Source organism: Mya arenaria, chromosome 11 (genome assembly GCF_026914265.1).
Source record: "Mya arenaria isolate MELC-2E11 chromosome 11, ASM2691426v1".
NCBI classification, from domain to species: domain Eukaryota; kingdom Metazoa; phylum Mollusca; class Bivalvia; order Myida; family Myidae; genus Mya; species Mya arenaria.
This window is the reverse complement of record NC_069132.1, coordinates 12,614,138-12,637,625: the sequence shown is the minus strand read 5'-3', so window position 1 is coordinate 12,637,625 and position 23,488 is coordinate 12,614,138. Positions and strand designations below refer to the sequence as shown.

The 23,488-nt window shown below is 38.5% G+C and overlaps 1 protein-coding gene across 1 annotated transcript in view; it reads left to right on the top strand.

Moving 5' to 3' along the window:
• LOC128209110 (protein phosphatase 1 regulatory subunit 36-like) overlaps positions 1–23,356 on the top strand; it is a 63,623-nt gene extending 40,267 nt beyond the window's left edge. Inside the window, exons 7-16 of the mRNA XM_052912980.1 lie at positions 4,787–4,927; positions 15,428–15,470; positions 16,421–16,509; positions 16,741–16,796; positions 17,432–17,513; positions 18,908–18,937; positions 19,315–19,404; positions 20,407–20,490; positions 20,654–20,799; positions 22,776–23,356. Coding sequence (XP_052768940.1) covers positions 4,787–4,927; positions 15,428–15,470; positions 16,421–16,509; positions 16,741–16,796; positions 17,432–17,513; positions 18,908–18,937; positions 19,315–19,404; positions 20,407–20,490; positions 20,654–20,799; positions 22,776–22,843 — 829 coding nt within the window. The 3' untranslated portion in view covers positions 22,844–23,356. The remainder of the gene's footprint in view (positions 1–4,786; positions 4,928–15,427; positions 15,471–16,420; positions 16,510–16,740; positions 16,797–17,431; positions 17,514–18,907; positions 18,938–19,314; positions 19,405–20,406; positions 20,491–20,653; positions 20,800–22,775) is intronic.
• The last annotated feature ends 132 nt before the right edge of the window (positions 23,357–23,488 follow it).

Below are 23,488 nucleotides of genomic sequence, written 5' to 3'. Positions count from 1 at the left end.
GCCTGGGGAAAAGGCCGCAGCTAACTGGAGCTTATTGGCACATCATGATCTGCAAGCAAGACACAAAAGCAATGTTTTACACAAATAAAACTATCTGCCACTACTGTTAAAGTTTGAAAAAGGCCTGTAAACACTCATTTGAGGCATACACAACCTTTAATATAGTCATAAATGTGATAAATATGCAGAAAAGTTCATGAATTCAAAGATTTTCAGGACAAATTTAATAGAATATATAGTCTTTTGGACATTTTGCAATCAGTTTTTAACAACTCAAAGGTAAACCTCATCTTATTGAGTACCCAGATGCATTTTGCAAGCATTCAAACCAGACATGCTTAGAATTTCTTCTTACTTGGAGATGGTATTCCTTTCTTGAAAATCCTTGCCGAGAGCCGGTATGGAAAACCACAGAGACCACAGTTTTACCAGCACTGGTTCTTGTCCTTGAAAATTCCTCTGTGGCTACAGCAACCAGGCTGGCTATTAAAATAAGCAATAAATTAGGGTTTTTAAAACATTTATACTGTATTAAGGTTGTGTTTTTTAATGCATTAAGGGAAAAGGCTCTATTCTTTATGAAAGCTGCTCACTTTTTATTTATTTTGCCTTGAGAAATGTCAAGTTTTTCAATGAATAAATTGAATAAATGAATGAATTAATGAATATATATGAATGATTGATAGAATGAATTAATGAATTAATGAAAGGTGGCATTATTTCTTTAAAATTGGGATCTCATTGTGTTGCTGTGATTGTTAAAGTATATGTTTTCTTGTCCATAAGCTGAAAATCATATGCACACTAAATAAAACATCATTCTGCATCCTATGTGCAGTAAGTTTTGTTTAATTGCTTATAGAATTTGCAATTATTGTAATGTTTGCTTAAAAGAGCAAACAAAATGTGTGAATAGATGCACAATACAGACCAAAGACTGATACAAGTCAGCAGTTTCATTAGAAAATAATATTATTATCAAAGCCACATCAGAAATGATTGACAACATGAAAGAAATTCATTTAGGAATGGAACAAACAGTCTCAATGGGCTTTTATGACCAAACTGTCTCACTTTGTACTTCAGTTTGGATACCATTTTCTAATATATTATCTTGAAGTACTTACAAATTACAGCATGTTGGCAAACACCAAGTACAGCTTGGCCTCTGGTGGGCAGCTTGGTGGTGGTGGGGGGGGGGGGGGTCTTCAACAGACAGTTCCTCCTGGGTCTGCTTCCTATGTTAAAAAAATCCCTCCATTTATACTTTGGAATTGAAAGTGAGGCTTTCATTCATTAGTTACCATCATTTGGAACTATTTCCAAACATTAAATTGAAAGTGAAAGTAGTTTTTTTTAAAAATGTCAAAAATATATAAGAAAATTATATATTATTAATTTATATTATGTAATATAAGATTTTCACATTTCATACTCAAACACCAATATTCTATGGCTAAGCACTGTCAACTGGCCAAATTTCAACCAGATAGCTGTATAAATTAAGAATTTATAACAATTTAAAATAGGCCACCCCTCCAAAAGCTTCCTCTATATCAGGCGTGAGACCACAGTTATTTTTACTATATGTTTCATATAGACACTAACCTGGCTTTTGACTTTATACACACCCCAATTGAAAAACAAGGACATGGCATCTCTAGAACAATTCAAGACACAAAATATAATCACAAGAAAACACCATGTTGACCATTGACCCGACTGTCAAAATTGAGTTCAAATACATAACCCTTCCGCCAGGGAGTCAATCGGCTACAAACAACTAATTTTCAGACTTCCACAAGCTATGATTTTTCCAATATTTACATTGAAAACTATCAATTTCTGCAATAGAGTGTCAAATTCAGTCAAGTTCTCTGCAAAAAGAACATTTTTTGCTTCTTTTTCATTCAATTTTAATAAAATATTGATACTTGAACACAAGCACTCTTTGTTTCTGTATTCACATCCGGATCTTGGTCAACGGGGGGCAGATAACTGTGGTCTTGAGCCAGGAAGCCCAGTGGGAGGTGTGTAGACAGATAAAGGGACGTCAGATATCACGGGCAGGCCAAGCTTCTGTGAGGGCTGGAGATGGCTGATGTATGGTACAGACAGCCGCAGGCCTGTCAATGGTTATCTCCCCATTTCCTTTCACATCCCCTACCCAGTTTTACTTTCAGGAGGCTTATCTGTGACAGCTGATATTCCATGATCTGTTTCACTTTTTGTGGAACAGTAGCGTGTTGTTTTTGGAAGGTTATATTGGTAGGGAGGCATTGTTCAGCGCTACAGTAGCCGGCATTGGAGTTGCATCATCACTGATGATCAGGAACATGGAATCAGTAGTGGCATAGCACTAGATGTTTTGTCTAAAATGAATAAAATGTGGCCGATGGATCTTTTTGCTGTTGACTTAACTGCATTTTGTGTGAAATCTTTGATATACAATACACATTTACTTTCTTTACATATTTGTGATTTTTGTCATGATTCTAAATACTTTCATGGGTTTACTGATACTGAGTTCATATCACATACTTGACCAGTTGGCTGCATTCTTCCGGGTTGTACAAGGAGAAAGCATGCCAGCATATTTATGTCATAGATTAACAAACCTCGTCATGGAAAAAAATACAACACTATCATTGAAAATTATGTCGGCATGTTGTCATACATGGAGGGTAAGTTTGAGATTAACACTTCAGATTGCTGCGATGTGGAACCAAGTAATGAAAAATCAGAACCTCACTCTGATAGTGGTGATTATCATTAGAGATGGGTTATTCATTATTTCATGTTCTCTAGGTTCCTGCAATGCTGAAACCAGAGAGAAGTTAAAGAACGTTGCAGTAATAATGGTTTATTAATCATCCAGCACTCCCGCAGGTGTGCCGGTTCTATCCACTATCAGACATCGGCCCTTATCTTCGATTCCTAACTCAGTTGCCAAAACTTTTGGTTCCTCAAATCTTATTCAGTGATAAAAAATGTATTAAGTAAGCGTAAAATGGTAGTTTTTTTCTAATTGACTTGATTACACAAACATTTTTTTCAGGAAATCACTCGTTACTTAATTTCCAAGTACTTATATGACATGTGTAATTTTGTATGTTACAATAAGGGAGAAGAAGAGCGGAAAGTTGCGGTATGTTCATGTTGTTTCACAGCTCAAATGTGCTAAAATTCACAAAAGAAAAATATTTCACATTCAATGCTAAATCAAATCAAATATATGTTGTAATCTATAAATGAAAAGTGACTGTTATTGTTGGTTCTGTGTTTTTTTCCACAACAAAAAGCCTGTTGTTTAGCAGTGATTGATGTCGAAACTGTAGTGAGAGTAATGTCACAAGGCAAATAAAATAGTTTCTCAGTAAACATGTCATTCAAGCTTTATTTGTTGGGAAGATAATGTGACATGGAAAATGAAATGTTTTCTTGCAAATATATTGTTCAAGCTGAATTTGTAGCAAAGGTAATGAATCATGGCAAATAAAATGTTTTCTCGGTAAATAATTATATTGTTTCAAGCTGAATATGTATGAAAAGGTAATGTGACACGGCAAATTAAATGTTTTCCCTTGAAAACATTGTTCAAGCTCAGAGGGAACAATATTCTCCCTGAAGAGCTTGACAGTAACGAGAGAGGTTTTAGGCAGCTGCAGCGCTGGTCCAGGCACGCGGATGGTGTGTTCCGGATGGGACGTGAGCCATGTGCCTTCACAGAAATCACGCTTTTCATGTTTCCTGTGCCACTTTCACCTTTATCTGTCTGTTTGATGAACACTTGTGAAGAAATAAAATGAGCCTTTCCTCACTTTAACTTATCAGAGGATTACTGCCACAAGCATATTATTCATTTAATAGCAAATTACAAAGGGCTCTTGAAATTCTTTGGAATATTTTAAAAGCTTGAACATAGCATTTAAAGTTAGAGGTTTATTATTTTAATGTTAAATGAAGCTCTACTGATTTTGACATTTTAAATAAGTTAAAACATTATTAAAATATATCAATGATAAATAGGTATGTCAGTACACTCTCTATGAAATTATGTGATTATCCCAGGAACCATTCATAATAACATCTGAATATATTCATTTTATCAGACCCTTTGGGAAAAACAGCCATAATATTATTAAAGTTATCAAAAGATACAGAAGCAAACTGCAGTTCTGATTATAATATCTTTGATTTAATTGATTTACAGCCCAAGGTTGTCACTTTGAGGAAATAAATACTTGTGTAACATGGAATGTATCTAATCAGTGATGGTGGGTGTGTCACCGGGTTGATTGTTTGTATCCTGGGCTTTGGTCCTGTTTCTGAGCCTTAATTGATTTAAGGCCAGACTTTGTTTCAGCATGCTTTATATTAATAAAAATGTTTGAATGTTCATGACATTTCCACTCTTATACATAATTAGGGATGCCACTCCCGAATCAGTATCCAGACTGTTGTTTTGTTGGAACTTTGGTATTGTCATTTGGCACACACAGCACTGTCCATTATACATGATTGGGTCATAATTGTTGCCTCATTATTGGGAAGATGCTCCAATTATCAGAAATGTGTGAAAGTAGTCTAATAATGGTTTATGGTTCACAGGAAGGTGAAATGGGTTTGGTATTTTTGTCAAAGTTATAAGGTTTAAAGCATGCAATGAATGATATATAAATTTGTAAGAGTACCTTAAAGGCATTTATCTTGTTTTTGAGCTTAAACTAGGTGTATGAGTACATGAATTCCAAAAATATAATGTTGTAATGTGATCATATTTCAGAGAGCCCAGCCTTTCTGAGAAGCAGGCCCTGGCTGACTCTATAGAGAAGCTGAAAGCTGCTGAGAAGTATCTGGGACAGGCATACTGTGTCCTTGTGCTGGGACTGGGGCTGGAAGATGAACACCACATGGCCTGTGGCATGTAAGTATATTATATCTCACTCTCACCCGCTACTTTCTAATTCAAAAGTAAGCTCCAGTGGCCAACAATCTTCATTATTATACCTTTCTGTACAATATTTACATAGTAAACTACAGCTAGACATCTTCCTCACACTGTCACCCACTACTCTGTTGCCAACCACTCTCTGTTGCCCTATGTTACTCGCTACTCTGTTACTCACTACACTGTTACCCGCTACACTGTTACCTGCTACACTGTTGCCTGCTACACTGTTGATTGCTACACAGTTACCTGCTACACTGTAGCCTGCTACACTGTTGCCCGCAACACTGTTGCCCTCAACACTGTTTGCCCGCAACACTGTTACCCACTACACTGTTACACTACATTGCTTGCTACACTGTTGCCCACTACTCTGTTACTTGCTACACCATTGCCTGCTACACTGTTGCCCACTACTCTGTTACTTGCTACACCATTGCCTGCTACACTGTTACCCACTACTCTGTTACTTGCTACACCATTGCCTGCTACACTGTTGCCCACTACTCTGTTACTTGCTACACCATTGCCTGCTACACTGTTACCCACTACTCTGTTACTTGCTACACCATTGCCTGCTACACTGTTGCCCACTACTCTGTTACTTGCTACACCATTGCCTGCTACACTGTTACCCACTACTCTGTTACTTGCTACACCATTGCCTGCTACACTGTTGCCCACTACTCTGTTACTTACTACACCATTGCCTGCTACACTGTTACCCACTACTCTGTTACTTGCTACACCATTGCCTGCTACACTGTTGCCCACTACTCTGTTACTTGCTACACCATTGCATGCTACACTGTTACCCACTACTCTGTTACTTGCTACACCATTGCCTGCTACACTGTTGCCCAATACTCTGTTACTTGCTACACCATTGCCTGCTACACTGTTACCCACTACTCTGTTACTTGCTACACCATTGCCTGCTACACTGTTGCCCACTACTCTGTTACTTGCTACACCATTGCCTGCTACACTGTTTCCCACTTCTCTGTTACTTGCTACACCATTGCCTGCTACACTGTTACCCACTACTCTGTTACTTGCTACACCATTGCCTGCTACACTGTTGCCCACTACTCTGTTACTTGCTACACCATTGCCTGCTACACTGTTACCCACTACTCTGTTACTTGCTACACCATTGCCTGCTACACTGTTACCAACTACTCTGTTACTTGCTACACCATTGCCTGCTACACTGTTACCCACTACTCTGTTACTTGCTACACCATTGCCTGCTACACTGTTACCCACTACTCTGTTACTTGCTACACCGTTGCCTGCTACACTGTTACCCACTACTCTGTTACTTGCTACACCATTGCCTGCTACACTGTTACCCACTACTCTGTTACTTGCTACACCATTGCCTGCTACACTGTTACCCACTACTCTGTTACTTGCTACACCATTGCCTGCTACACTGGTACCCACTACTCTGTTACTTGCTACACCATTGCCTGCTACACTGGTACCCACTACTCTGTTACTTGCTACACCATTGCCTGCTACACTGTTACCAACTACTCTGTTACTTGCTACACCATTGCCTGCTACACTGTTGCCCACTACTCTGTTACATGCTACACCATTGCCTGCTACACTGTTGCCCAATACTCTGTTACTTGCTACACCATTGCCTGCTACACTGTTACCCACTACTCTGTTACTTGCTACACCATTGCCTGCTACACTGTTGCCCACTACTCTGTTACTTGCTACACCATTGCCTGCTACACTGTTTCCCACTTCTCTGTTACTTGCTTCACCATTGCCTGCTACACTGTTACCCACTACTCTGTTACTTGCTACACCATTGCCTGCTACACTGTTACCCACTACTCTGTTACTTGCTACACCATTGCCTGCTACACTGTTACCCACTACTCTGTTACTTGCTACACCATTGCCTGCTACACTGTTACCAACTACTCTGTTACTTGCTACACCATTGCCTGCTACACTGTTACCCACTACTCTGTTACTTGCTACACCGTTGCCTGCTACACTGTTACCCACTACTCTGTTACTTGCTACACCGTTGCCTGCTACACTGTTACCCACTACTCTGTTACTTGCTACACCATTGCCTGCTACACTGTTACCCACTACTCTGTTACTTGCTACACCATTGCCTGCTACACTGTTACCCACTACTCTGTTACTTGCTACACCATTGCCTGCTACACTGTTACCCACTACTCTGTTACTTGCTACACCATTGCCTGCTACACTGGTACCCACTACTCTGTTACTTGCTACACCATTGCCTGCTACACTGTTACCAACTACTCTGTTACTTGCTACACCATTGCCTGCTACACTGTTGCCCACTACTCTGTTACTTGCTACACCATTGCCTGCTACACTGTTGCCCACTACTCTGTTACTTGCTACACCATTGCCTGCTACACTGTTACCAACTACTCTGTTACTTGCTACACCATTGCCTGCTACACTGTAACACACTACTCTGTTACTTGCTACACCATTGCCTGCTACACTGTTGCCCTACACTGTTACCCACTACTTTGTTACTTGCTACACCATTGCCTGCTACACTGTTACCCACTACTCTGTTACTTGCTACACGATTGCCTGCTACACTGTTACCCACTACTCTGTTACTTGCTACACCATTGCCTGCTACACTGTTGCCCACTACACTGTTACCCGCTTCAATGTTGCCCACTACACTGTTGCCCACTACGCTATTGCCCGCTACACTATTGCCCGCTACACTGTTGCCCACTACACTTTTACCCACTACTCTGTTGCCAACTTCACTGTTTCCCGCTTCTCTGTTACCAGCTACACTATAGCCCACTACACTGTTGCCCGCTACACTGTTGTCCGCTACACTGTTACCCACTACACTCTTGCCCACTACACTGTTGCCCACTTCACTGTTTCCCACTACACTGTTGCCCACTACACTATTGCCCACTACACTATTGCTCACTACACTGTTGCCCACTACATAATTGCCCTCTACACTGTTGCCCACTACACTATTGCCCACTACACTATTGCCCACTACACTATTGCCCACTACACTATTGCCCACTACACTGTTGCCCGCTACACTGTTGCCCGCTACACTGTTGTCCGCTACACTGTTGTCCGCTACACTATTGCCTGTTACAATGTTGCCCGCTACAATGTTGCATACTACACCATTACTCGCTACACTGTTGTCCGCTACACTGTTGCTAGCTACACTGTTGCCCACTACACTGTTACCCGCTACACTGTTACCCCCTACACTGTTGCTTGCTACACTGTTGCCCATTACACTGTTACCCGCTACACTGTTACCCCCTACACTGTTGCCCACTACACTGTTGCCCACTACACTATTACCCGCTACACTGTTGTCCACTACAATGTTGCCCGCTACACTGTTACCAGCTTCACTGTTGCCCGCTACACTTTTGCCCACTACACTGTTACTCGCTACACTATTACTTGCTACACTGTTTCCCACTTCATTTTTGCCTGCTACACTGTTACCTGCTACACTGTTGCCCACTACACTCTTGCCCACAACACTGTTACTCGCTACACTATTACTCGCTACACTGTTACCCACTTCACTGTTGACCGCTACACTGTTATCTGCTACACTGTTGCCCACTACAATGTTGCATGCTACACTGTTACCCACTTCACTGTTGCCCGCTACACTGTTGCCCACTACACTCTTGCCCACTACACTGTTACCCACTTCACTGTTTCCCGCTACAGTGTAACTGGCTACACTGTTGCTCACTACAATGTTGCACACTACACTGTTACCCGCTTCACTGTTGCCCGCTACACTGTTGCTCACTACAATGTTGCCCACTACACTATTGCCCACTTCACTGTTGCTCACTACAATGTTGCCCACTACACTATTGCCCACTACACTATTGCCCGCTACACTATTGCCCACTACACTGTTGCTCACTACAATGTTGCACACTACACTGTTACCGGCTACACTGTTGCCCACTACACTGTTGCTCACTACAATGTTGCCCACTACACTATTGCCCACTTCACTGTTGCCCACTACACTGTTGCTCACTACAATGTTGCCCACTACACTATTGCCCACTACACTATTGCCCACTACACTATTGCCCACTACACTGTTGCTCACTACAATGTTGCACACTACACTGTTACCGGCTACACTGTTGCCCACTACACTGTTGCCCACTACACTGTTGCCCATTACACTGTTGCCCGCTACACTGTTGCCCACTCCACTGTTGCCCGCTTCTCTGTTGCCCACTACACTGTTGCCCACTACACTGTTGCCCACTACACTGTGCCCATTACACTGTTGCCCGCTACACTGTTGCCCGCTACACTGTTGCCCATTACACTGTTGCCCACTACACTGTTGCCCGCTCCACTGTTGCCCACTACACTGTTGCCCACTACACTGTTGCCCATTACACTGTTGCCCGCTACACTGTTGCCCACTCAACTGTTGCCCACTACACTGTTGCCCATTACACTGTTGCCCACTCCACTGTTGCCGGCTACACTTTTGCTCACTACAATGTTGTACACTACACTGTTACCCACTTCACTGTTGCCCGCTACACTATTGCCCGCTACACTGTTGACCACTACACTGTTGCCTATTACACTGTTGCCCACTTCACTGTTGCCCACTACACTGTTGCCTACTACACTGGTGCCATTTTGACAATTTTTTTCTGATGTTTTGAAAGGTATGGATAAGATGATTTTTAAAGATATGTATAATAATAAAATAACTTTTATGATGGCTTTTGTTTTGACTTTCATTACTGATGTATTTGGGTTATGGAAATTGCTGTGTCGGTAATTAGCTTTGCCAGGGGAAGGCACGTCGGGCCCGACAAGCCATAAAGGCCTGGCGGAAACCCTGATGGAATGATAAGCTGATACATACAAAAAAACAAAAAACTGTTGAGATGGTTTATAAATGTTTTGACTTTCATAAAAACCTTGATCAATCTTTGTGTGATAATTTTTTTTTTCTTGAGAGAAACTGCATTTCGACAACCCTTGACAAACTAAAGCCTGGGTCACCACTGTTCCCTTGCATGTCCCAAATAGCTACATTCTTTTACTTTGCCCAATTTTACCCTGCACAATGTCTTTATAGTGGGCAGTACACTTACATTAAGACGCTGCTCTTATTGCTTCCATTTAGGTTCATCTGTGGGTGCCCTGATCCTTTGCTTGTTAACTAAACAGAGAAATGACAAGGGTATTGTCCAATGAAAATTAGATTATAAGTATCTTCCATGGCCGAGAGTGTAAGATAGGTTCATCCCGACCGAGCGCAGGGTGTTTTGCGGTAACATGGTCTACCGATTTCCGCAAACACCCTGCGCGAGGGTGTGGATGAACCTATCTTACTCGAGCAGCTATGGTAGATGCTTTATCTCCCACCACAGTTAAACAAAATTAAGTAAAAATGAATTTTTTGCTGGAACTCTTTCGTGAAAAAAAATGTGTATGGATATGTGACAATTTGTGGTTGCGCGCAGTGATTCAGATTATGTAATAGTCAAATCGCTCTTTAAATAGTTCTTATGAGAGTGAAGCATTATTTCTTGAAAGGCGCGTGAAAATTATTTTATGGTGACATTTGAAATAATGAATTAGCATTCTAAATATTGCCACAAGACAAGGTTTTTATGATGCTACAGACAACAGTCTTCAACAAGGGAGGTTATTACAATGTGATGACCATTAAAAAAGAGTTCCATACAGGTACTTCTTTATCTTTGCCCATGGGCAAGATAAGAATTTCTAGCATTGTTAAATTTTCGGATCTACTTATCTGAGGTGGGAGAAACTGTCTTCCCTGAGTATGTAAATATTCACCAAGTAATAGAACCATACCTTTTGCTTTCTTCCACTCTTCTTCTTGATCAAGATATTATAAATTTTCAGTTACTTTACATAACTGTTGACTTGCAAATGTTGTGGTTTAAAGAAAGGTTAGGAAGCTACATATAAGAAGTAACAGTCTATGAATGCCCATCTCACACTTGGTCAAATTAAACCACCATATATGTTCCATTCTGGTGGACAATTTTTTGTGAGAAAAAATGTCTCCTGCTGAGTTAGAGTAAATTTTGATAGTACTGGTATCTACCAATACTGTTGATATCTACCAATACTGTTGGGGAATAATGCCTTGAGAATCTAATTACAGTATAATAATTCATCTGGTCAACCTTGGCAAACACTGTTAAATTGCCGGCCGTGACATATGATGTTTTTTCTGGTTGACAAGTCAAAACTAAAATGCTATCAAATCAACATTAGAAATGCTAAATGATAAATACATTATAATATGGATAATTATATGAATGCATCATTCAATTTGGGCAAGTTAGCCATATCTTGGTAAGACACATTTTAGTCCATATTATATTCCTATTTTATAATCTTAGTTTCAGAGAAGCTAAGTCAATTCCCCAATTACATGTTTTATGCAGTTAGGATATTAACTTGTCCCAATTGATTAAATTTACGACAAATAAATATGTAATCAACAATATGACATGCCTCAGTCGTGTGTGTGTGTGTGTGTGTGGTGGGGGGAGGGGGGGGGGACCTGCTTACCTTGACTCTCTTTCCCTCTATTCTTTCCAGTAGCTCCAGCACAAGCCTGGATAACAATTAACATGTTATTATGACAGATATTATACATATCAAATCATCATTGCCAAAATGATACTGTAAGGCACGCCATAAGCTGTAAACAAATATGTTTCTGATATCATAGATGTTATGGTAATTACTACATGAGAAACAACAGGTACTTGATTATTTACAAAGTAGGCTAGGTTGATGTGAGGGGCACATGTGAACAAAAACTTACTTGCTGTTGTGTTTTTGCTGTCTGTCAGGCTAGGGGCAGGCATATCCATGCTGCTCCTCCATTCAGCCTTTGACAGACTTTTGCCCCATAGGAAAATACTGGCAAATAATGTTCACACCATAGGCCTCTTAAACAGAATTTCTCATTTATTTTCCTACCGATTTTTGCCTATACTACAATGCTTATCTCTTGTGTTCCATACTTTATCAAATTTGTTTTCATACTTTATCAAGTTTGTTGAGTCTAGCCATAACATTAAAGAAGTTTGAGATATTTATCTAAAATACCATTTATTAGTTTATCGCTCTAGCAATTTATTCTTGAATTAAAAATCTTGAGGGAGTGAACTGCTTTTCAACATTTTTTCGAGAGAAAAACTTTTTTTTAATCAAATGCTCCAATAAGTTATGAAGTTGCATCCAGATACTGACCCCAATTTCTAAAAACATCTTAAACCCCTCAAAAGAAGATCAATCTAAGCTCACTATTTTTATTTTGGGATAATTTGTATTACATTCTCATTTTGGAGAGTTTTACTTTTAAAAAAAATCACAATTAACTATTTTTATGCCCCCACCACATAGTGGGGGAATCATATGTAGGAATCACCTTGTCTCGTCAGTCTGTCCATCCATCCATCCATACAAGTTTACTTTTCTCCATTACTCCATATGTTTTAAGGTATTGACTTCAATCTTCATATACATATTGACTGTGTTAAGGAGAGGGGCTCTGTTATAGAAACATAATTTTATATATGGTATGTTTTTATAGTAATTGCCCTTTAATTATTTTAATACTTATTTTTTAGCTCGACTATTCCAAGAATAAAGAGAGCTATCCTAGTCACCCTAGCGTCGGCGTTGGTGTAACCACTGATATTAAAGTTTGCGTACCACCTCAAATATTTTCAAAGTCCATTGACATATGGCTTTGAAACTTTGCACACTTGTTCACCATCATGCCCCCAACCTGTACACGGGAGGAGGTAACTCTATCAAGCATTTTGACAAAATCATGCCCCTTTTTAGCTCGACTATTCGAAGAATAAGGAGAGCTATCCTAGTCACCCGAGCATCGGCGGCGGTGTCGATGTCGGCGGCGGCGTAACCACTTACTTTAAAGTTTTTGTAAGAGTTTGTGTACCACTTCAAATATTGACATATGGCTTTGAAACTTTGCACACTTGTTCAACATCATGCCCCCACCCTGTACACAGGAGGAGGTAACTCTATCAAGCATTTTGACAAAATGATGCCCCTTTTTCAACTTAGAATTTATGTTAAAGTTTGCGTACCACCTCAAATATTTTCAAAGTCCATTGACATCTGGCTTTGAAACTTTGCAAACTTGTTCACCATCATGCCCCCAACCTGTACACAGGAGGAGATAACTCTATCAAGCAATTTGACAAAATTATGCCCCTTTTTCAACTTAGAATTTATGTTAAAGTTTGCGTACCACCTCAAATATTTTCAAAGTCCATTGAAATCTGGCTTTGAAACTTTGCAGGCTTGTTCACCATCATGCCCCCAACCTGTACAAAGAAGGAGGTAACTCTATCAAGCATTTTGACAAAATTATGCCCCTTCTACTTAGAATTTATGTTAAAGTTTGCGTACCACCTCAAATATTTTCCATTCAATTTATGTAAATATCTCAGCACATAATGTATTGCATTGAAATCTAATCTAACAGTGATCCATGCATGTTTCACCAAAACTTTTCAATCCATACACTGAAAAGCAGCGGAATGGTCGGGCGCGCTGTCTCTGTGACAGCTCTTGTTCCACTTAGAATTTACGTTAAAGTTTGCGTTCCACCTCAAATATTTTCAAAGTCCATTGACATCTGGCTTTGAAACTTTGCAAGCTTGTTAACCATCATGCCCCCAACCTGTACATAGAAGGAGGTAACTCTATCAAGCATTTTGACAAAATTATGCCCAGTTTTCTACTTAAAATTTACGTTAAAGTTTGCGTACTACCTCAAATATTTTCAAAGTCCATTGACATCTGGCTATGAAACTTTGCAGGCTTGTTCACCATTATGCCCCCAACCTGTACACAGGAGGAGGTCACTGTATCAAGCCTTTGACAGAATTATGCATTTTTTCAACTGGGAATTTATGTTAAGTCCATTGACATTTGCCTTTCAATCCATGCAATTTTCAATCCTTACACTGAAAAGCGGCGGAATAGTCGAGCACGCTTTCTCTGTGACAGCTCTTGTTTTTACTGCTTTCAACCAGGCAGTCTTGTCCGGAGCATAACTTGAAAAGTCTTTGAATAATTGCCTTCAAGCTTCATATTCAGATAGATGTTATTGAGAAGAAGTGCACTTCATAGGAACCCTAACTCTGGCTGCAGTATTTTATGAGTTATTGCCCTTACTTACATTTTCAAACTTAACATTTTGTCTGGAGCAGTTCTTGAGAAGTATTTGAGATATTGACTTCAAATTTCTGATGTGTACAAATAGATCTCATTGAGGAGAAGTGCAGTACACAAAAACCTTTGTGTGCAGTATTTTTTCAGTGATTGCCCTTCTTAATTTTCATACTAATTTTCGGTCATGTAAATAGCTTGTTTATTTTGAAAAAAAAATGAGTTTAAGTTAGTTATTTGATATTAAATGAAATAACTACCAAAGCTTGTTAAGTTTAATATTTTTTTTCAGAATTAAGGTACTGTCGAATACAGGTATATCTTGACAAAAGAGTGTTTCCTTGATATAAGGCAAACAGAGTCATTTGAGTGAAGTATGTAAATGATACAGAACAGAACAAAGTTTATTTCATATTAATCATAAACACAATATACACGATGATATAAGTCATAGATGACCCTTGATTATTGATTAATTGAATATTCTGCATGTATACATGGCATTCGGTTATAGAATGTATGAAAGCCTGAAAAAAAAGATAAGGCATTTGATTAGTTGATATCAAATTTAAATAAATACTGTTTTAACAATATTCCTACTAGATGTCTTATGTGTGTATATGTTCATATATGTGTTAAAACACATGTGTGAATCAATTTATTGTTGATAGGTCATTCACAAACAATAACAGATTATAGTCTAAGTTCATTTAAAAATCAAATTCGGGTGAAAGTATACAATATGAAAAATGTGCAATTAGGTATGTAATTATTTCTTATCTCAACATACATCTGGCATTCAAAAATGAAATGGAACTCGTCCTCAAGTACATAACATATAGGACACATTCTTCATTCAAAGGAGTTCTCTTCCATCTACCCTCTTCTGCATTCAATCTATTTAGTGCGCTCATTCTTAATTTCCTCGGTGCAATTCTATATTTTGGAATATCACCGTGATCAAATAAGGATTGAAATTAAAACACATAAACTTAAACTTATTATCAGAATTCCCTGACCACTCTGAAGGCACCATAAGCTGGCAATAATTGTCGATGTTCACATTTGTGTTGATGAAATGACTAGGCAGATTATATGACAGTACTATTTGACTGTCAAAGTCAGAGGTATAGCTACAAGCATGTGTACACTGTCCAAGATACTTTATGACCCCTGTGTCATGTGTTTCAGGAACCGAGTGTCGTCTACAGACAAGGACAGGGACATGTTTGAGGTGAGTTCATGTGGACACAAGGGGTGAATAAAAACATGGCCATGTTACAGTGACATGCTAGTACATTAAAGACAACTGATATTGAATTCTGTTCACTTCACCCAATCTCTTTTTGTTTTAAGTACATTTTAACACAAATTCAGAGATTATCGATTTTTTGCATCTGATTCATTCACACTGAGGCTCCCTGCATGTTATTTCTTTAAGTGCTGTGATATCTCCTTCATTTGTTTGTATGTAAAGCTTTCATCTTAATCAACAAAACACATATTTTTCTTGCATACTCAAACATTGTTTTTGGCAAGCTTTTCACCAGAATAAAAGTTGATTTTCAAGATATCATGTGAAATAAACAGTTAAGACCATCAGAGATTTGTCAAAAAATGTCCCCCCAGTGAGAGAATAAAAATGTGTTCTGCATTATTAGCTGATTTTGTCAGCATGGACATTAATATATCAAGGCACATTGCAATGCCTGTAGCATGCTGACTGGTAAATTATCATCAGAATGAAATACATAGATATCACAGAGATGTATTAGAGACAGTCTGGTGATAGGTGAATGATATATGTATCCAATTCTATGACCGATTTATTCTCAAATTAAAGGCTCAAACAGGTGTATAGATTCCAGCTATGATAGACGATTTCTTGATGGCACAATGTACATTCTGATTTCGGAGCATCTCTAGCTTAAATACATTGAAGAAGTATCAATGATTAAACAATTTGTAGTGATCAAAAATTACTTTGAACCAGTAAAATCCATAAATCTGTGCCATTTAAAACACAGCTATTTCTATTTCACAGAGTATTTCTTCTCCATGTATTTAATTAGGTCTAAGATTGCACACAGTGTGGAGAAATATTTTCTAACAATAAGTATAAGACATTTTAGATTTGGTAAAAGTCCCTGTATTTTACATGGAGTTTTTCATGTGCTGTTTCAGACTGTGTACTCGTTTTGCTCATACGTGGTGTGGATCACGTTCAAACAGAACCCCAAGGATAAGGAGACTGTCAGGAAGGAGGTGGGCAGGTAACTCTTCAACGTCACTCTTCTTACTAATACCTGAACACTGAAATATTGTACTAATTGGTAGCTCCGTTATTAAAAGCAACAAAACTGGTTGTGATGCAAGGGCTTTCAAGCAAATTTCCCTGAAGAAAAGTATCATTCACTTCAAAAATGAAACATTGCAAATGTTGCCCTATGTTCTTTTCTGACAATCATTGTTTTGGCTAACAACATTAACCATTGTTCTTACAGAATGCTGAGGTCTGACACATTCAATCCAGCCATCAGAGCCAAGAACTTTCCTGAGGGTAACTACATCAGTACATGTACATTTCTGATTACATGTAGCTCTTGTTACTGATTTTCTATTCAGCACTGCTGTAACCATGATTAACTACTTAATGTATGGAAAGATAAACATGTTTGTATACAAATGGAGTTTGAAGAGTTAAAAGTTAAAAAGATACATGTCAGAAATTTGTTCCTATATGCATAAGAATGCATGTGTAGTGACCACATATGTAGTGACTATGTGTTATGTGTGTGTCATCCATGTTAAGAGTGTCCATGTGTGTAATTTCATGTGTTTAGTGTATATGTGTAGTGTCAATATTTGTAGCTTCCATGTGTAGTATCCATATGTGTAGTGTACATGTGTTAACGATTCATATAAAGTGTCAATGTGTGTTTTCTATATGTGTATAATGTACATGTGTGTAGTGTCCATGTGTAGTGTCCATGTGCGTATTCACCATGTGTGTAGTTACCAAATGTCTAGTGTCCATGCATGTGCGTAGTGTCCATGTATAGTGTCCATATGTGTTGTGTCCATGTGTGTATTCACCATATGTGTAGTTTCGATATGTGTAATGTCCATGTGTCTAGTGTCCATATGTGTAGTGTTCATGTGTTAATTCACCATGTTTATATTCACCATTTCCAGAGGTGATGTTTGAGAAGGTGGGCAAGCACAATGTCAAGGTTTGGAAGAAGGTCACACCGGCCGAATACAGGCGCACTCACACGTATGTGCACTAGGTCCCCATAGATGATTACTTTACAGTCAATATATTGTCAATTAAAGCAATATTTTGTCTTTAAACATAAACTCATTTACTTACAAATACAAAACAATTATATGTTTTACTAATGATGGTACTATTTTGACCCATGGTTTGCCATAAGTATTGTTCTCCTGGGCAGTAAGTGTAGGTCTCCTGGGCAGTGAGTGTTGGTCACCTGGGCAGTAGGTGTTGGTCTCCTGGGCAGTAAGTGTTGGTCTCCTGGGCAGTAAGTGTTGGTCGCCTGGGCAGTATGTGTTGGTCTCCTGCGCAGTAAGTGTTGGTCTCCTGGGCAGAAAGTGTTGGTCTCCTGGGCAGTAAGTGTTGGTCGCCTGGGCAGTATGTGTTGGTCTCCTGCGCAGTAAGTGTTGGTCTCCTGGGCAGTAAGTATTGGTCTCCTGCGCAGTAAGTGTTGGTCTCCTGGGCAGTAAGTGTTGGTCTCCTGGGCAGTAAGTGTTGGGTCTCCTTGGCAGTAAGTGTTGTTCTCCTAGGCAGTAAGTGTTGGTCTCCTGGGCAGTAAGTATTGGTGTCCTGGGCAGTATGTATTGGTGTCCTGGTCAGTAAGTGTTGGTCTCCTGGTCAGTATGTATTGGTCTCCTTGGCAGTATGCGTTGGTCTTCTTGGCAGTAAATGTTGGTGTCCTGGGCAGTAAGTATAGGTCTCCTGGGCAGAAAGTGTTGGTCTCTTGGGCACAAAGTGTTGGTCTCCTGGGCAGAAAGTGTTGGTCTCTTGGGCAGAAAGTGTTGGTCTCCTGGGCAGAAAGTGTTGGTCTCTTGGGCAGAAAGTGTTGGTCTCTTGGGCAGAAAGTGTTGGTCTCTTGGGCAGAAAGTGTTGGTCTCCTGGGCAGAAAGTGTTTGTCTCTTGGGCAGAAAGTGTTGGTCTCTTGGGCAGAAAGTGTTGGTCTCCTGGGCAGAAAGTGTTGGTCTCTTGGGCAGAAAGTGTTGGTCTCTTGGGCATCAAGTATTTGCATCATGGGCAGTGGTTTTCTGGGCAATAATTGTTGGTTTTCTTGGCTTGTACCTGAACATGATTCATGCTTATTGGAACCTATTAGAACTGTACCACACTAAATACAACTTGAATGAATTTGTGTAGGAGAAACAGTTTGTGATATTTCAACAGTTGCATGTTTTTATGGTTAATGTCAAAAAGACATTTTTTCACAAGTGTTTTTTGTTCAAATCAGTACAGGCAGTCTTCTGTTTGCTGCTGAAATTTGTTTATCTCGACTGCATTTCTCAGATATTGGTGATAGTTTATGATGAGATTTTCCATACTTTGGTATTTTAAAATCATTCTAACAGGTTTATAGATGTATTAAATGATAACATGTTTCATTGCGTCTGCTTCTATTTCAGAAAAAGGCCAGCCATAAAATCTATAATCAAGTAAGTCTGAAAGTTAGATATGACAGATTTATATATCTTTTCTTTTTTTTAAATAAGTACAATCAGGTGAAAAGAGATGCTTTTAAATTTTCGATTCCGATTGCCGTGTTTGTTTAACACTGACTATTTAGGACATTAAAACACACATTTTCACTGCTACTGGCCGTTTAAGTTATGTAGCTGATGATAATTTCTGAAACAATATTTAAAACTCTTACATTGATTTTTATTTCCTGAGGACACATTCTCTATTACATGCACACATTCAATGCACACTGATGTTGACATAATAACATGTAAATGTGCTGCAATACATTATACATGTATATACCTGTCCAGATGTTTGGCGTTCATTTAACACATGTTGTACATTCCAGTCAGCGGTCTCCGGCCATTGTGTCCATTCTGCCCTCACCCAAGGAAGAGGCTCACTGGCTATTTAAGCGCAACAGGCCCGTCTCACCAAAGTAAATCTTTAAACCAAATATTGTTACCTACAGGGGATATAATAATAAAACACCTTTCTGACGTCCTGTATACAGATTATCAAAAAAGATTAATATTCCTTTTATTATATGCCTCTTTTGATTATTTCCATGTATGTATGCACTGTTTGTAGTTTCAACCAACGTAACTGGCTTTATCAGTATCGGAAAATATGTCATGAGTCGATCCCATAAATGATTAAGTGGATGTTCTTCAATGTAAACACAAATCTGACAGCAGTTGGATTTTTTGAAATAGTTTCTTTAGGAAAAACAGTTTGTTTATGAAAAAGTGTTTTTGATTTTGTAAATGTAATTAATACATAACTCAACATCAGAGTGTAAAAGGGGGCACTAGCATGGTATGGGATTAGAAAGCGATAGTGTGAAATGGTTATTTCAGTACAACATACTGTATTTTGCTGTTGGATATAATTATTTATCATATATTAAAATAAACATATATATCAACATGTTTCTCTGTATATTATTTTAAAAAAATCTTTTAAGTTCAGCTTGAAATATAAATTATCTGTGTGAAGTTAATGCATGCAGATTTTAGTGTATATAATTTTTACGTTAGACCTTACCGAACTGATTCTATGTTAAGCTTCATGTTCTTAAATACCTACCAGGCAGGACAAATAAAGGAGCCATAGAAAGCTGAATCCTTATGCTCTGTACAAAAATGCCCTTTCTAGCAGAAATCACCAATGAAAATCATAAAGAAAGCATCATACACATTTTCAGGTGAATACACATAGAAATTTGAACTTCTGCCTGAACATGATATATTTCCTTATCCAGATCATTGTAATTTTGAGCTCTAGAAAATCAGAGTTACTTAGGAAATTTATTTTCCTTTCATTGTGTTATCTAAAACCTTCTTGCCCAATGTTACTTATCACAGAATGAATTTTGCATGGGCTTACTGTAATACCTGATAATCACTTTTAATTGTCAAATATTACTTTCCTGCTGCAGCTCTTTTGGGAAGCAGGGTCATGGGGAGGATAATGAAGATGATGACAACAACACCACCCCACACTTCAACCCAAGGACTTTCAAGTAAGAATCAATTCATTTTTGCGAACCATTGAACTGTTTCTTCTCTAGTTATATCATATTGATCATGTTTATGAAATTGTTTTGTATGCTATGCTGTATCTGAAAACTTCTTTCATACCCGGTAGTTATTTGAGCCTGCAAATTTCTGCTGTATATCTGGCAGGGTCGGTATCCTTGGTGATAGCCTTAACCACTATAACCACCAGTTATGTCCCCTGGGGGCCGAGAATGAGGATGAGGAGAACGATGGGGAAGAGGGAGAACAGAAACAGGGAGATAACTCTGCAAACACCGCCAAACCCAGTGCAGGTATGTTAATTATAATGTTACTTGGAAATTTCTCAGCAAACACCGCCAAACCCAGTGCAGGTATGTTAATTATAATGTTACAAGGGGATAACTCTGCAAACACTGCCAAACCCAGTGCAGGTATGTAAATTATAATGTTACAAGGGGATAACTCTGCAAACACTGCCAAACCCAGTGCAGGTATGTTAATTGTAATGTTACAGGGGGATAAGTCGGTAAACACCGTCAAACCCACTGCAAGTATGCAAATTGTTATAGTACAGGAGGATAACTCAACAATTACCACCAAACCCAGTGCAGGTTTGATAAAAAGAAATGTTACAGGTGGGTATCTCCACCAACACCGCCAAACCCAGTGCAGGTATATTAATTGTAATGTTACAGGGGGATTACCCCACAAACACCTCCAAACCCAATGCAGGTATGTTAATGGTAATGTTACATGGGGACTCCCCCACAAACACCTCCAAACCCAGTGCAGGTATGAAGATTGTTAATGCTACAAGGGGATAAATCTGCAAACAACCCAAAACAAGTGTGTCATATATCGTAATTATTACAGGGATAATTCAGCAAACAACCCAAAACAAGTGTGTCATATATCGTAATTATTACACGGATAATTCAGCAAACACCACAAAACAAGTGTGTCATATATCGTAATTATTACACGGATAATTCAGCAAACACCACAAAACCAACTGCAGTTACATAGGTAAAAAAATGAAAGGGGGACACTGCTTAACCCAGCACAGGTAAGGAGATCATAAATGTTGCTGGGGGGGGGGGGGGGGGGGGGGGGGGGGGGGCGGGGTGAATTGGAAAACACCACCAAACCAAGCCAAGGTTCATAGTCCTAGGTTATAATTGTTTCATGGGATAACAGTTTATACGGCCAATCCCAGGACAGGAACATAGATCTTAAACATTACATGCAGATTACTCCATCAACAATGGCAACCTCATGTCAGCTATGTCGAAAATGTAACTGCCATAACCTAACAACCTCTGCCAAACCCAGCAGTTACCTAGTTGTGAAAGGGGGATAACTCTACAAACACCGACAAATGAAGCAAGGGTACCTAGATTGTTGGTGTTACAGGGGGATAACTGTACCTAGATTGTTAGTGTTACAGGGGGATAACTCCACAACTACTGCCAAATGAAGCACAGGTACCTAGATTGTTAAGTGTTATACATGGATAACTCCACACCCACTGAAAACCAAGCCTAGTTCACAGATTGTGAGTGTTACAGGGGGATAAATAACTCAACATGTAATGTCAAATCCAGATACCTACAATGTAAGTGTTACAGGGGGGTAACTCCAAATAGTTGCCAATCCCAGTGCAAGTACAGAATATTGTATATATATCATGAAGTTCTATTAAACACAATGAGCAATTTATATGTATTGGTTATTTTTCTGTGTATCAGTATTTGTGTATTTCAAATCCTTTTTTTTGAAGACCTTTAATTTCAACAGAGAATTATTTGAACTCCGGATCCTCAATAATTTTGGGTTGAACTATTCCCAAAACAAAAGAAACCAACCAGCTAGCGGTTAAAGAAAGGTGCTCTTTATAAAAAAGTAATCAGAAGAGAGACTTAGTTAAACCAATTATGGTTAATTCTCAATTCTGTGATTTACTCACTGTTTATGCATTCATCGCTCCTTATTTTCTATGTATGTTATGCATTTCTGTAGCTCAAATGCTTATTTACTTTGTTCATTATTTTCTGCAATAAATACTGGTTAATTAAAAAAACACAACTTATTTGGCTAATTTGAACCGACCTTTAAGTTATTTGAACAGTCTGTTTTGGGCGACAGCCCATTCTTATTGAGAACCCTGTTAACTTGTAAATGACACCATAGAAATATCTTCTTAATTTCTGATTTACAATGCATGTGTACTCGAAATAAACTTATTAGTATGATTGTATCACATTGTTTACTGTATAAAATATTTCAGAGAGGCGTCCCAGTAGAAGCCAGACAGCAGTATCTGAGGCCGTTACGGAAGCCTTCACAGACAACTGACACTGAATGATGGAAAGATTCACTTGAGAAATTAACCTAAAAATGCAAAATGTTCTAATACATTCCATCATAAAAAAATATTATATTTGTTGAATTATTTTTATTTTTTTTACTTTTCTGCATAGAGACTAGCATTTAATGAATGATTCCTTCATCTACTGCATTTTGAAGTGTATTATAGTAATGTAGGATGTTAAAATATTTATGTATTGTTTTCGTCCACTTACTATTAAAGTGAAGTACATTTTTTAAACAATATCTGTATGTTACATTACAGGTTTATTTTCTACAGATAAAGTCTCATTTCTGTTACTTAATGTTGTCAATCTACATTCTTAGTAGCTTATAGTTCTTCAAATTTTTACTCATTATTGATGACATTCTACGTTGAAAATATACCTTGTTACATTAAAGCAATGTGTGCCAACAATTACAGAAAATAGGAACTATTGTTTGTTAAGATGTATGTAACTTTGTTTCTTTTACATGTTTCTTATTTATCAATAAATATTTTAAAAGAATGATGTATACTCAATCATTGCGTTAAATGTGCAAGGTGGAAACCTGATGAAGTTATAGTCAGCGAAGTTCAGCTTTTGAATAAACAAGCCTGAATTTCAGTATTATTACTAGGCTCAAGAAATA